Raw genomic sequence first — 13615 nt, 5'->3', positions numbered from 1 at the left:
AACATTTGACAATAAAAAGCTAACTAGTTTCTTCCTTTATATCAAAAAATCCATATTACAATGGTGCCTATCCATAGGATCTCTTTTTCTTGTACACGGGTGAAAAGATTTGGTTGGTTCTTTGCTAGTCACTCCTGGTTCTATTGTTGGAACTCAATTAAAAGAGTTTGACAAGCTTTTTAATTTTTTTTAGTTAAGTTTTATTCTTATTTTATTTTCCTCTTCAATTTTATATATATATGTATGTATGTATGTATGCCAGTGTTGTGAAAGGCGATGGTAGGCGCTGGGCGAGGCGAAGTGCCTCCCACTAAGGCGAGTGCGTTAGGTGGCGAGACGCCAAGAAAAAAAAAGAGAGCAGAATCTCATTGGAGAAAGAAGGATAGAGGAAGAAGAAGAAGAGGAAGAGGAGCAGGAAGGATATGCCTCTGTGGAAGAGAAAGTACTTTAAATAATATTTAAAAGTTACTTTTCTTCTTGGAAGAAGAAGAGAAATGGAACTTTTGACTTTTTTCCTCTTTTTTGCTTTTTCCTTGTTTTATATAATAAATTACCTTGATATTAGAAACATGAAAATAAAATATGAATATTGGAAATATTAATATAATAAATAATATTTATTTATTTATAAATAATGTTTATTTATAGAAATTTAATATTAATTTATTTAGTTATATTTTATTATTATTTTATTTTTATAAATATATATTATATTATTCTTTTATATTCTATACTATAATTATATTCTATATTAAATAATATTATTATTTATCATATAGATTATAGTATATATAATTTAGAGATTTATATACTATTTTATTATTAGTTAATATTATTATTTAAGTAATTATTAATTTTATTATTATTAAATTATTTATATATTAATGTTATTTATACATATATATTAAGAAATTAATATTAATCTTCTATACATTATATATATATATATATATATATATTTTATTTTTATTATCAACTATATTTTATATATTTAATCTAATTAAAGAAGGTAATATTAGTTAGATTAAAATATATAAACTATTGTTGATGGTACATTATAGCTATATATACATGTATATTTAAAATATATATATAAAAAATAGCTTTGTTGCCTTTTTCAAAAGGCAACAAAAGGCATTGCCTCGCCTCTTGCCTAAGGTGATAGGAGCCTCTATTGCCATAGGGTCGCCTCTCGCCTTGGTAACACTGCTGTATGCATATTGCATAAATTTTTTTCCATTCCCAAACTGACCTTAGAATTTAGAGCTCTTTTCATAATTCCAATTTAATTTTGTCTAAGACGCGTTTAGGTGCTAAATCCTTGAGTATCTGGCTTGAAATTTGGCATGCCAGAAGCATGAAGGTCCATGTAGAAAATTTGGAGGGCATAAACTTTTCTACATGGGTCTCCAGGTTAACTGGAAGGAATAGAATGACTAATAAAAAATAACTCTGTATTCTTTTCATTGCCTTCTTTATGTGCTTGTTCTGATTGTTGGAATTTGTTTGGTTATTTCGTAGGCCAGGTGCTTCCATATTTTCCTTAACTGATATTCAAGAGATGGATGCATTGATATCAAGTTTTAATGCTTTTGAAATGAAAGAAGCTGGTCCATTAATACTTACATGGGCAGTATGTCTTTGTCTAATTTCATCACTTCCTGGAAAAGAAGAAAATAATTTGCTGATGGTAGGTAATTTTTTCAGATGGCTTCCTTAAATCGGGATGAACAAATGCTGAACTTCTCTTTTATCTTTTCCTTTCTTTTGTTTTTATTATTTATTTCTTTTCCCCAGGAGATTGATCATGTTGGTTATCTTCGTCAAGCATTTGAAAGTGGATCACTAAATTATTTTGTTGAAATTCTTGATAGCAGCTTGCTGAAGGAGTCTGATGTAAGTTATTTGATTGAATGAAGTTGTTGAATCCCACATCGGTTGTGGAAAGGGGTAATGTGCCCCTTATATGGGCCATAGGCACTCCTCCCCCTTGAGCTAGTTTTTGGGGTGAGTTAGGCCTGGCCCAAATTTAACATGGTATCAGAGCCTCCCATCCGATGTTAGGCGCCCCATAAATGTGCCACGCACCAGTAAAAATTCTGGGCGTGAGGGGGTGTGTTGAATCCCACATCGGTTGTGGAAAGGGATAATGTGCCCCTTATATGGGCCATAGGCACTCCTCCCACATCGGTATGTTAAATTTGGGTCAGGCCTAACTGCCTATGGCCCATATAAGGGGCACATTACCCCTTTCCACAACCGATGTGGGATTCAACACACCCCTCATGCCCAGAATTTTTACTGGTGCGTGGCACATTTATGGGGTGCCCAACATCAGATGGGGAGGCTCTGATACCATGTTAAATTTGGGCCAGGCCTAACTCACCCCAAAAGCTAGCTCAAGGGGGAGGAGTGCCTATGGCCCATATAAGGGGCACATTACCCCTTTCTACAACCGATGTGGGATTCAACAGAAGTTATTACTAGTAATAAGTTACTTCATCTCTTCCTCTGCTAGTGCTACTCTTGCCTTTGTGTCTTGACAGAAATCTATCATTATGCTGAAATTGTTGCATTTCTTAATTTATATGTGGAGTAAGGACAAAGAAGGGCGTAATATAGCTTAACAGTAGTAGCATCAGTTTTTTGAGAGAAGTCTTTTCTCATGAGGATAATAATCTAAACAAAAAGTAGTTATTCCTTTCAATTCTGAAAGCTTACTGGTTGTCTTTACTGCATTGTGGGGCTATTAGTCAATTGACATTCTCAGTTCTGAGTCTTTTTGGTTATGGTGACTGTTTTGCTTTTACAATAGTTTCAAGTGTTCGGATGTAGCTTGCCTTTTGTATAAAGTCTCGGTTGTTTTTCTTGATGTTGAGTTTAATAGTGCTGACTTAAATTTGTTTCGTTGTTGCACAATCTGCTTTCTTCATATCTAGGGGCCTATTGCTGGTTATCGAAGTGTTTTGAGAACCTTTGTTTCAGCATTTATTGCATCTTATGAGATTAATCTTCAGGTAACTGCATTTTTTTTTCTCATCTTTGAATAGCATGCAACAGATTTACATTTTACCTTTTTTCATCTTTGAATAGCATGCAACACATTTATTACTTTTTCCTATTCTTTTTGTACTTATATTTCTTGCTTTTTCCATGTTTCAGTTAGAAGACAGAACCCTTAATCTCATATTAGATATTCTACGCAAAATTTATCGAGGAGAGGTTGGTTTATGTTTCCATTAATCATTATCTCAGCAATAAGTTGTAGGGCCCTAATATATTGCTTGCAGTTTTATTAAATTGATATAATCTTGCCCGTCAACGCAGGAATCACTTTGTAGTCAATTTTGGGACAAGGAAAGTTTTATCGATGGTCCTATTCGGTGTCTTCTTTGCAACTTAGAGGGTGAATTTCCCTTCAGGACTGCAGAACTGATTAGCCTTTTATCGTCCCTTAGTGAAGGATGTTGGCCCTCTGAATGTGTGTAAGTGGAATTTCTTCATATTTTCTTCTTGTTCAATTATGCCCCTGCATTTTTCAGCATGATTTTTATTCCTCCTTGACTGGGGAAATAGATAGATAGCAAAGCTATCAATTTGATACTGGAGTCATTTTCTTTGTTTAACTTCAAAAGTCATGGTGCTCCAGTGTGATATTTGATTTGCTATGGTATTTGTCCTGGACTGCTGCTGCTTGTCCTAGCACTTCTCTACATTGATGGGTGTCATCTTTCACTTGTTTAACAGGTTATGGATTATATTTTCTATAATCTAGTATAAAGGACCACCATTCTTTTTTTTGGCATTATTTTCCTTGTTGAATGACATTTCAGTGTGGAAACATGTTATGGTTGATGCATCCTCACTGTCAGCTATTCATTGGGGTTTTCTTGGCAATGCTTATCTTCTAACTTCATTTTTCTATTATTGTCATTGATTAATATGGGATTTATGTTCTGCCAATATGTAATACATGTTATTGAGGTTCTCTATATTGAATTGCATGAAAAATGTTGAGGATGAGTAATCATATGAAAGATAGTTGAGTTTATTTTCCGAGCGAGGGACACTTGCCAAGTTCATGTGACAGAAAAAGGATTAGGACGTAACATACTATACCTTTAGAAAGGAGTAACTGATTGCTTTTTGGAAGCATTTTTATGCCATACCATCTTGGTCAAGTTCATTTTGGCTTTTTTATTTATTTATACTGTGGAATAATTCTGCAGCCATTTTGTAGTTATTTGCACTGCACATGTCAATGAAATTGCTGGAGCTTTTGTGTTCACAAATAAATTTGGAAAGTGGAAATAAGTCTTCTCCATGTTGTTGGTACAGAGGTAACTTTTTGGTTAGAAAATACTAAATACATTTTGAAATTTATTTTAATGAGATACTCTATTAAATAGATTTTTTGGTTTCTTTTAATCCCTTATGTGTCTTATCCATTCATTTTCATAATGGCACAAGTTCCTTTCTTGATATTCTTTGTAAATATCCACAATGACCTCCAATTTGTGTGTTTAGACCATTGCTTTGATGATAGATTGCTATCCCAATATTTTGTATTCGTAATGTTTCCTTCATTCTGTAAACAGGTATAACTTTCTTGATAAGTCTGTTGGTATATCGTCCCTGTTTGAAATTACCAACGAATGCTGGTTAGACAACGTCTTACAAATTGTTGAAACTAACCATCCTTTGCACGTTCCTGGGGTGGAAGGTTTGCTAATACCAAGTAAAACGCGTGGTCATGTCTTGAAGGTTATTGGTGGAAATACTGCTCTTGTACGTTGGGAGGTAAAGGCACAAAAGTTTCTGAATGCTCTTCTTATGTTTGCTTATTGTTTGCTCATTAAGTTTTATTTTGCTTTGAAATTGGTTTCACTTTGAGCTTTTAGTCATGTGGAAGATATGAAGAAAAATATAGAAGGCATTTGGTATTAGCACATTAAATATGTTTTCCTCTTCTCACTTGCATGTAAGATTTGTTGCTTTTACACTCTTTCTATTGTGAAAAGGCATTTGTTGACACATGACTGTTGAGATCTCCATCCTTGATGGAGAGCATCACATTGATATTTTTAAAGTAAAACATCTCTAATTCTTCCAATATTAATGAGAAAATTGGATGTAGCATTACATTGTTATCAAATATTAGAAATCATCTATTCATCCAAAAGCACTTTATTGACATCCTTATTTGGGGCACTGTAAATGATAGAAACATATCCAATAGTCTTCCAAGGATCCTTGCAGTAGGGCTATATATGAGCTGGATTTAGCATCGGGCCTTTTGAAAGCTCTGGTGCAACTAATTTATGAAATAATATTTAAATTTGAGCTCTCGCATGGACTCATTGAATTTAAATGCAACCCTGTATGTGTATTGCTCATTTGAAACAGAAATTGAAATTAACTCAATGTCTTTCTTAGTCGACTTAAGCTGTAAATAAAGTCATTTTACTTGGGGCAAGGTTGTGTATATCACCTTTCCCAGAGCCCACAAGTGTGAGAAGCTTGATGGCATTGGGCCATCCTTTTTCTGTATGATAAATGACAAGTCTTAGTGAACATCCTTTAACTATGTAGGGAAAACTACTATTTAGTCTCTATGTTAAGGAGAAACTCATTAGTTGATTCCTCGCTTGAAAAATACACTAAAAGTCCCTTACGTTTTAAAAAGTTTATTAGTTAATTCCTATGTTAATTTTAGCCGTTAAGTATTTTACTATATTTCTGTATTTTGAAAAAATTTATTAGTTATTCCCTCAAGTTTGTAAAAAGTCTACTTGTTAGTTCGCCTGTATTGAGGGCATTTTAGACTTTTTCATAATATTTAACCATTAAAATTAATGGAATGACCAATTAATAGATTTTTTAAAACGCCAAGAATGTTTTAATGTATTTTTGAAAATAGATGGATCAACTAATGAGTTCCTCAAATCCTCATTCTATAGGGACTAAAATAGAAAATTTTCTAATTATAAATAATTCTAATTAAATACCTCTGTGTATTAATATTATAAATGAAAAAGTTCTATTTAAAGTTAAAACATAATTATTAATTATTTTTATGTGTTCACTTCTATACCTTCAAATGAGCTAGCTTAGAACGAGTTGTCTTAATAGATGATGGCACATGGGGCATATTATTTGTAAATGATGTTGTCTTAATAGATGAAACTAGTAAACGAGTTGAAAAAATTGCGGAGGACTCTTGAGAGCAAGGGTTTTAAGCTAAGTAGAAATAATATGTAATATATGTATTATGAGTTTAACTTTGGTAGAAGGAATGGAGGTGAGGTTGGATTGGTCGCAGTTTCAATGCCAAAATGCTAGCAATTCAAGTCTTTAGATTCTATCATGCATAATAATGGAGCAATAGTGGGGATGTATCTCATAAGATCGAAACAAGATGGATAAATTGGAGGAGTGCGACAAGTATATGCTATGCTGAGTTTGTTATACCTGACAAAGTAAAAGATAAGTTCTATAAAACTAAGGCTGACTAAAGAATTTGAGAGGAGTTTTTGATTCTATTCCAATTGAATTGATCTTTACAAGGTTTGAATATTTATACACAAAGAATTAACCTAAATTAGAAATATTTACAATAAGAATAAAATTTTTATAATCAAGGCCTGCAATCAAGTCTAATTATAATCCCAAAGATCTGAATCCTCCTAATTAGAAACTTTCTACGTTGGTCAACACTATCCCTCAAGTTAGTGCATAGATATTACACATGCCCAACTTGCAAATCAAAGTGTGATAGGTCTTGCTGTTAAGCCTTTTGGTAAACATATGGGCTAGCTTTTTATCGGAAATCACATGATCTAATCTTAAGACACCATTTATTAACTTCTTTTTAATGAAGTGTCGATCAATCTCTATGTGTTTCGTTCGGTCATGTTGAACTGGATTGTGAACTATATTGATGGCAGCTTTATTGTCACAGTACAAGAGAAGTTTGTCCCTCTCCAATAGTTTCAATTCCTCCAATACTCTCTACAACCATAAGAGTTCACAAACAGATTGTGTCATTGCTGTATATTCTACCTCAACACTTGATCGAGCAATAACACTTTGTTTTTTTCCTTCTTCAAGTGACAAGGTTTCTCCTACGAATGTGTATTAATCACTAGTTGACCTTTTATCATCAAGGGATCAGCCTAATCTGCATTTGTGAATGAGTGAATGCGAAGATGACTATGTTTAGAGAGTCGACCTTTTATCATCAAGGGATCAGTCTAATTTGCGTCTGGGAATGAGTGAAAGGGGAGATGACCGTATTTAGAGAATAGGAGATCTTTTCCAAGAGCAGACTTTTGAGTATTGCAAAATGCGAAAAACGGCTTGTATGTGAGACTCAGGAGGATTATGCATAAACTGACTGACTAAGCTAATTGTATATGCTATGTCTGGTCGAGTATGTGAAAGATCTCCTATATATGCCAATATCCACTGATTCACCAATTTCTACTTGTAGCTTGTGATTGCTCCGAATGGGAGTTTCTGCTGGTTTACAATCTAATATACCAGTTTTTTTCAAAAGATTCAGAATGTATTTTCTCTGAGAAATAAAAATTTCCTTCTTTGACCTGGCAAGCTCGATTCTCAGAAAATAATACAGTTTTCCTTGATCTGTAATTTCAAACTCTTGAGCCAAAAGCTTTTTCAGTTGATTCATCTCTTCAGTCATGTCATTACTATATCATCAATATAGATTATGAGAAGAGTAATTTTACCCTTGTCTGATAAATAAGGTATGGTCAGCATTGCTCTGCTGATAGCGTACCTCTGTTGAATATATCAAATCAAGCTTCGGGTGACTGATTCAACCCATACAAAGCTTTTTTTAACTTGCACACCTTTTCTTGTGTTTTTTATTAGCAAATCCAAGAGGATTTTCATACACTTTCTCCTCTAAGTCTTCGCGGAGGAATATATTTTTCACATCAAATTGCAAAAATCAAATTACTGTACGTCCCAATCAATTTTGGCAGCGCAAGATAACAATACTCTAATTAAGTTTATTTTAGCAATAGGAGCAAATGTCTCCTGATAATCCACTCCATTGGTTTGAGTGTATCCCTTGGCAACTAGTCTGGCCTTGAATTTTTTAATTGATCCATCTGCTTTGGATTTCACAGTGAATACCCATTTGCGACCCATTTGCGACCAACTGATTTTTTTTTTTTAGGTGGAAGAGACATCAACTTTCAGGTCTCATTTTAAGCTAAGACTTTTATTTCTTTAATCATTGCTCCCTTCAATGAGAGCTTCCTTCTAATTCTGTGGGATAAATACAGTGGAAATAGACAAGGCAAAAGTCTCTATATGATGGAGACAAAGAATTATAAGAGAGAAAGTTAGAAATAGAGTGCTTTGTGCAAGACCTAACTCCCTTTCTTTTAGCAATTGATTTATTTAGGTCATCAATGGGCTCAAAATTTATGGATGACTCACTAGACGGTGAAGAGGAAGATCCATGACACTGATTAGGCTGCACAATGGTTTTTTCTGTTTCTATTTTGTCTCTTCTTGATTATCTCCTTAAATTTGGTTTATTCAAACGCCCAATTTAGTCACCGATAGTCTTCTCCTATATAATAGTCTCCTGATCACCAATAGTCTCCCCCTGTATAGTATTCTCCTCTAAAGTAAAACGTTTTAGGGTTATAGGACTAGAAATCATCTCTTCTCTCTCATTGTCCTCCCCTAAAGAGAAGAGGTGATGAGGTAGTATCGAAGTAAGATTCAGTCTCTCTAAACGTAATATCCATACTGAAAATATTTTTTAGATTAAGGGTGGTAATATTTGTAACCCTTCTATGGGAGATTACCCAAAAAACACACGTTTAAGAACCCTTGAATCAAGCTTTCCACCTAATCAAGGATGAATAGAATACGTGCATCCAAAAGTATAAATATTTTTCTCTTGCAACATCTCTAAAAGGCTTATAAAAGCAATAGCTTTGAGAAGCATTTTATTAATGAGATAAGCTACGACTAAGATTGCATCTCTCTAATAGGTTTTTGGAAGATTCATAATGAAAAGGAGAGATCTGACTACTTTCAACAGGTGCCTATTTTTCATTTCAGCAATACCATTTTGGGCACTAGTGTAAGGACAAACTTGTTTGATGTAGTATCCCATTAGACTTTAGTAAGCACAAAATGTACATCCATATACTCTGGGCCATTATCAGTTCTCAAAACTTTTATTTTAGCATCAAATTGAGTACAAACCATCTTGTGAAAAAATTGAAAGCAAGAAAGCATATCACTCTTTGCCTTTATCAAATAAACTCAAGTCATACAAGTGCAACAGTCAATAAAAGTAACAAACCGATGATTACTAGATAGTGAGACCGTTTGAGGAGGTTTCCAAACGTCAAAATGAATGATCACAAAAGGGATCATACTCCTATTGTTACTTGAGGGATAAGAGCTTATTGTATGCTTAGCGTACTTATAAGCATCACAAACTAAAGAATCACACTGAGCCTTAGAAAAATAAATCAGGATAAAGTTTCTCTAAAACAAAGAAAAATGGGTGTCCTAACCGTCGATGCCACTATATGATTTCCTCTCGGTTGACATCTTGATTTCTTCCAAAAAAGAGCCCGAGGTGAATTCATACTCAGATTTCCTTTTGACATATATAAGCCATTGCGCAATCTACAATTGTCAATCCTCATTCTAGTTTGAAGGTCCTGAATAACTCAATGGTCAAGAAAAAATTTCAAGTTTACAGTTAAGTGATTTGGTGAGAGAACTAACAAATAAAAGATTAATAAGGAAACAAGAAACATGAAGAATAGAAAATAGCTTGATATTTGGAGTACAAATAATAGAAGCAGTTCCAGAGATAGTAGTGGAAGAACTATCTGCGATTCTGACAGTGTCTTTTTGTAGACATGAACGATAATTAAGGAAGCCTCCATTGGAGCCCGTCATATTTCTATTTGCACCAGAATCAATAATCCATGGAGTAGAACCAAGAGACGAAATAAAAGCATTATTAGAAATTCTTATATTACCCACACAAGTCACTGCTGTTTCAAGAAAAAAAATCACCTTTTTCCTATAAAAAAATAGTGGAAAACTACTGCTACTGAAGAAAGACCGGCGAAAAGGCACGGGTCCAAGCATATCAGAGACACATCTTAAAGACGAGTTTGTCGAAAAGAATTACGGTTGAAAAAAACAACCGGAAACTGTCTCCCGTGCATGTCGGAAAAAGGTGAATCGGGTCACGGGTCCACACAATAGAATCAAGGTTGTGCACACAAGTGAATCCAACCAAATCACCAAAAGATCAGGTAGCGGCATGGGATGGCCGAAAAAGGGGTCGGAAACAGTGCCAGAGTGGATTGGACAGCGTTGCAGCGTCGAACAGTGTCTCACATGCCGGAAAGGAAGGGCGCGTGAGCCTCACGCACGTGGCTTTCTAGCATCGGAGTTGGACGGCTGGCCGGCGATTGTCCCGTGATTCTGCTGGTGGCAGCGGTGAGATGAAAAAAAGGCTCTCAGATAGGATAGTATTAAAAAGGTAGATCTAGGGTTTTAGAAACCCTAAAGAGAAAAAATTGAATTTAAACTCTAAAATCTATGAAGAATTTTGGGAGAAATTATTCCAATTAAATTAATTTCTACAAGGTTTGAGTATTTATATATAAAAAATCAATCTAGATTAGAAATATTTATAATAAGAATAAAATCCCTATATTTAAGCGCTACTAAAGTCAAGTCTAATTAGGATCCAAAGATTTGAATTCTGCTAATTAGAAACCTTCTGTGTTGGTCAACTATGTTTTATGGGAGTGAATTTGGGTAACTAAGGTACAACATACCTGTTAGTAAGTGTGCAAAAATATTGATATTAAGATGGATGTTTGGTAAAAAGATAAATGCATAATTGCTAGAAAGACCAATTCCGCTATAGAGCGCATGAAGCACAATGGGGATAAAATGAGGGATTCGATTAAGATGGTTTGGTAATGTCCAACATAGAGCATCAAATGCCCTAGTATGAAAATGTGATAAGTTGATAGTGGAAGGTGTGAGAAGGGAGAAGGAGGGACCTAAAATTAAGTGGAGGAGAGTAGGATAAACAAATTATAATTCTTTTAGATATTGATCCAAATTTGGTTTAAAAGAGAGCTGAATGGCCAAAAAAGAATCCATATTAGCTGACCTCATTTGCTTTGTGATTAAGATTGTTGTTTTATTGCAACTATTACATGTTTATGGGACCATGATCATTTTCTTATTCTCTTATACATTTCCTCCTTTCAACTGTCTTATTTTGCATGTGTTCACTTTCTCATTCTCTAAATGACAGTTTTCTTTTGGCTTTGTATGTTACATCTAAAAGATGTGATTTCTGTGTTCTTTCTTCTTTCTGATTACTTGCCACATCATGTTGGGTTTTTACTTTGCTGGTACAACACAATATTCTGCATATGGGTCCTAGGGAGTTTGTGGGAAAGAAAAGAAAAAACAGCTGTATCATTGAACAAAGCGAAGGTTGATATGTATTTGAAGTTTTAAACTCTTCCAATTGTCTATGGAACGCTAAACTAGGATACTCCAGAAAAACCTATGCATTGAATAAGAAAACAAATATACAATATCTATTTGAACTTGGACATTGTAATTTCTATTGCCTTGGTCTTACTTGCCAATACTTGCATTTCTTTTGTAGTATATGCAATCTGGGCTGCTGATCCTGCTTCTGCGTTTGGCCCAAGAGCAGTATGTGGAGAGCAATGAGGAAATTTTTCTCATACTTGACCTTCTTAGCCGAATGGTGTCTTTTAACGCGGTAATTTTGTCATTTAACATTTTCTTCTGGTTAATAGATGAGCCTAGTTAGCTATTATGAAATATGAATCATTTAAAAGAATACTTTATTTTGTTGGGAGGACCAGGTTGTGAGCTTTATTCTTTTCCAACCAAATATTCTTATATTTGCAGGCTGTAACTTTTTCTTTGATGGACATTGGTAACTCATTATCTATTAAAGAGTTTGGTACAAACATGCTGGTAGAAAGGAGTTTGTGGTAATTAACTGGGCAGCAATTCTTTTGTCATTCTTCTTTCGGGATTCCCTTTATGATTTATTCTTTTCCTCTTTTTCATCATCTTGCACTTTTATTTTTGCTGCAGGGTGGTTGAGATTATTTGTGCAGTGGTAAAAAGGTTGTCTCCTAGTTCTGGTGGTGCTGCATTGATGTCGATGGGTGTCAATATTTTGGCAAAAATGATGAAATGGTAATTCAATCCTTGCTTCTGTTGGATGATTATGCATTTGTTCCTGTCTTTGTATAGTCATTTATATGTACAAATAAATCTATAGTAATTTCAATTGTTATGTCTGGGTTCTCTCAGTCTTTCAATAATCTCTGGCTAATACTAGCTGTTAATTGCAACATTAAATTTTCTATTCTCACAAGAAAGTCAAGCTTGTAGGTACAAATCCCAGTGGTTTTGATGTAGTTTTTCCCTCTTTTATTGGGCAGTGCGCCATCCCATGTTGCTGCTGTTGCTTTGAAAACAAATATATTTGAGATGGCTTTAAAATCAAGCATGTTCGATGTTGGAAAAGATGGCTTATCAAGGTAAGGGAATTTTAGATGCAGTTACTGTTGTGGCTTTTCAGAGACAGCATGTAAACATGTAGATCTAGAAGAATTGGATTCTAGATTCAGTTGTTGGATGTGGAGCTTTTCTTACTTTTTATAATTGTGCCTGGCTTCTCTAGTGTAATTCAATGCACTCATTTTTTGTGGTATTACTTACTTTTCATTGTTTCTATTGGAAGGTTCTGTTTACTTGGGATGAGATCAATATGGTATAATTTATCGTGAAATGATGTTGATACTGTCCCTTTAAATAGTCTTCTTTTAGTATTAGGTGGTTTTTGCTGTCAATAAACTTTGGTTTGGATAACTTTGTTATCTAACTCCACAACACTCTGTTTGCTACAGTGGATCGTGGTTTCTTTCTGGAAAACTGGCAAAGATGCTTTTGATAGACTCTGAGCTAAATGATTATGAGAACCCATTAACAATATCAGGTAGATGTAGTGAAGTTGTTTGTCTTGACGTCTATTTCCTCTGTACAGCTGTCTACAACTCTTCTTTTATTCTGGTTTTCATTTTTTTAATACTTATTTATGTGGAACTTATGTGTTTACATATGAATGTTAATGGATGGAACCTATTAGTTTATAGATTATGGTTTGTGGATATTTTTATGTGAATTGCTCCTTATCTTTACCCTTTTCATGATGACAATATGTGTGTAATATATGTTTGAGTTGAATATGGATAGATATTTGATTGATTTTGTGAATATTTGGTAGAAGTCATATCTGAAGGACTAATAGTTTTTTTTAGAGATTCTTATCTGTTTTATTTTGATTGTAATCCTTGCCTCAAATTCAAAGAACTTTGGGCTGAGAAGAGGTCTTGGTAGGGCTTTTTGTTAATGGAGTATTGGTTATAGACATAGTTGTCAAAACGAGATTCGAATTGAGAGTCGAAATCTGAGATTCGAATCGAATAGTAGGATTTCATAAAAATTCTAAAAATTAATTTAC

The 13615-nt window shown here is 34.1% G+C and overlaps 1 protein-coding gene across 3 annotated transcripts in view; it reads left to right on the top strand.

Moving 5' to 3' along the window:
• The window catches only part of LOC110613074, a 44534-nt gene that overhangs the window by 8390 nt on the left and 22529 nt on the right, over positions 1 to 13615 (top strand). For 2 of the 3 annotated variants that reach the window (XM_021754004.2, XM_021754005.2), the window contains 11 exons: positions 1522 to 1690; positions 1798 to 1896; positions 2940 to 3017; positions 3163 to 3222; positions 3328 to 3485; positions 4599 to 4800; positions 11717 to 11836; positions 11989 to 12074; positions 12181 to 12285; positions 12534 to 12632; positions 13002 to 13090. In XM_021754004.2, the coding sequence (XP_021609696.1) occupies positions 1522 to 1690; positions 1798 to 1896; positions 2940 to 3017; positions 3163 to 3222; positions 3328 to 3485; positions 4599 to 4800; positions 11717 to 11836; positions 11989 to 12074; positions 12181 to 12285; positions 12534 to 12632; positions 13002 to 13090 (1265 nt within the window). The remainder of the gene's footprint in view (positions 1 to 1521; positions 1691 to 1797; positions 1897 to 2939; positions 3018 to 3162; positions 3223 to 3327; positions 3486 to 4598; positions 4801 to 11716; positions 11837 to 11988; positions 12075 to 12180; positions 12286 to 12533; positions 12633 to 13001; positions 13091 to 13615) is intronic. The other variant, XM_043956084.1, reaches the window with a different exon arrangement.

Source organism: Manihot esculenta, chromosome 4 (genome assembly GCF_001659605.2).
Source record: "Manihot esculenta cultivar AM560-2 chromosome 4, M.esculenta_v8, whole genome shotgun sequence".
Classification (NCBI taxonomy): Eukaryota; Viridiplantae; Streptophyta; class Magnoliopsida; order Malpighiales; family Euphorbiaceae; genus Manihot; species Manihot esculenta.
Note: the sequence above shows the minus strand (reverse complement) of the source record. Positions and strands in the feature narration are given on the sequence as shown.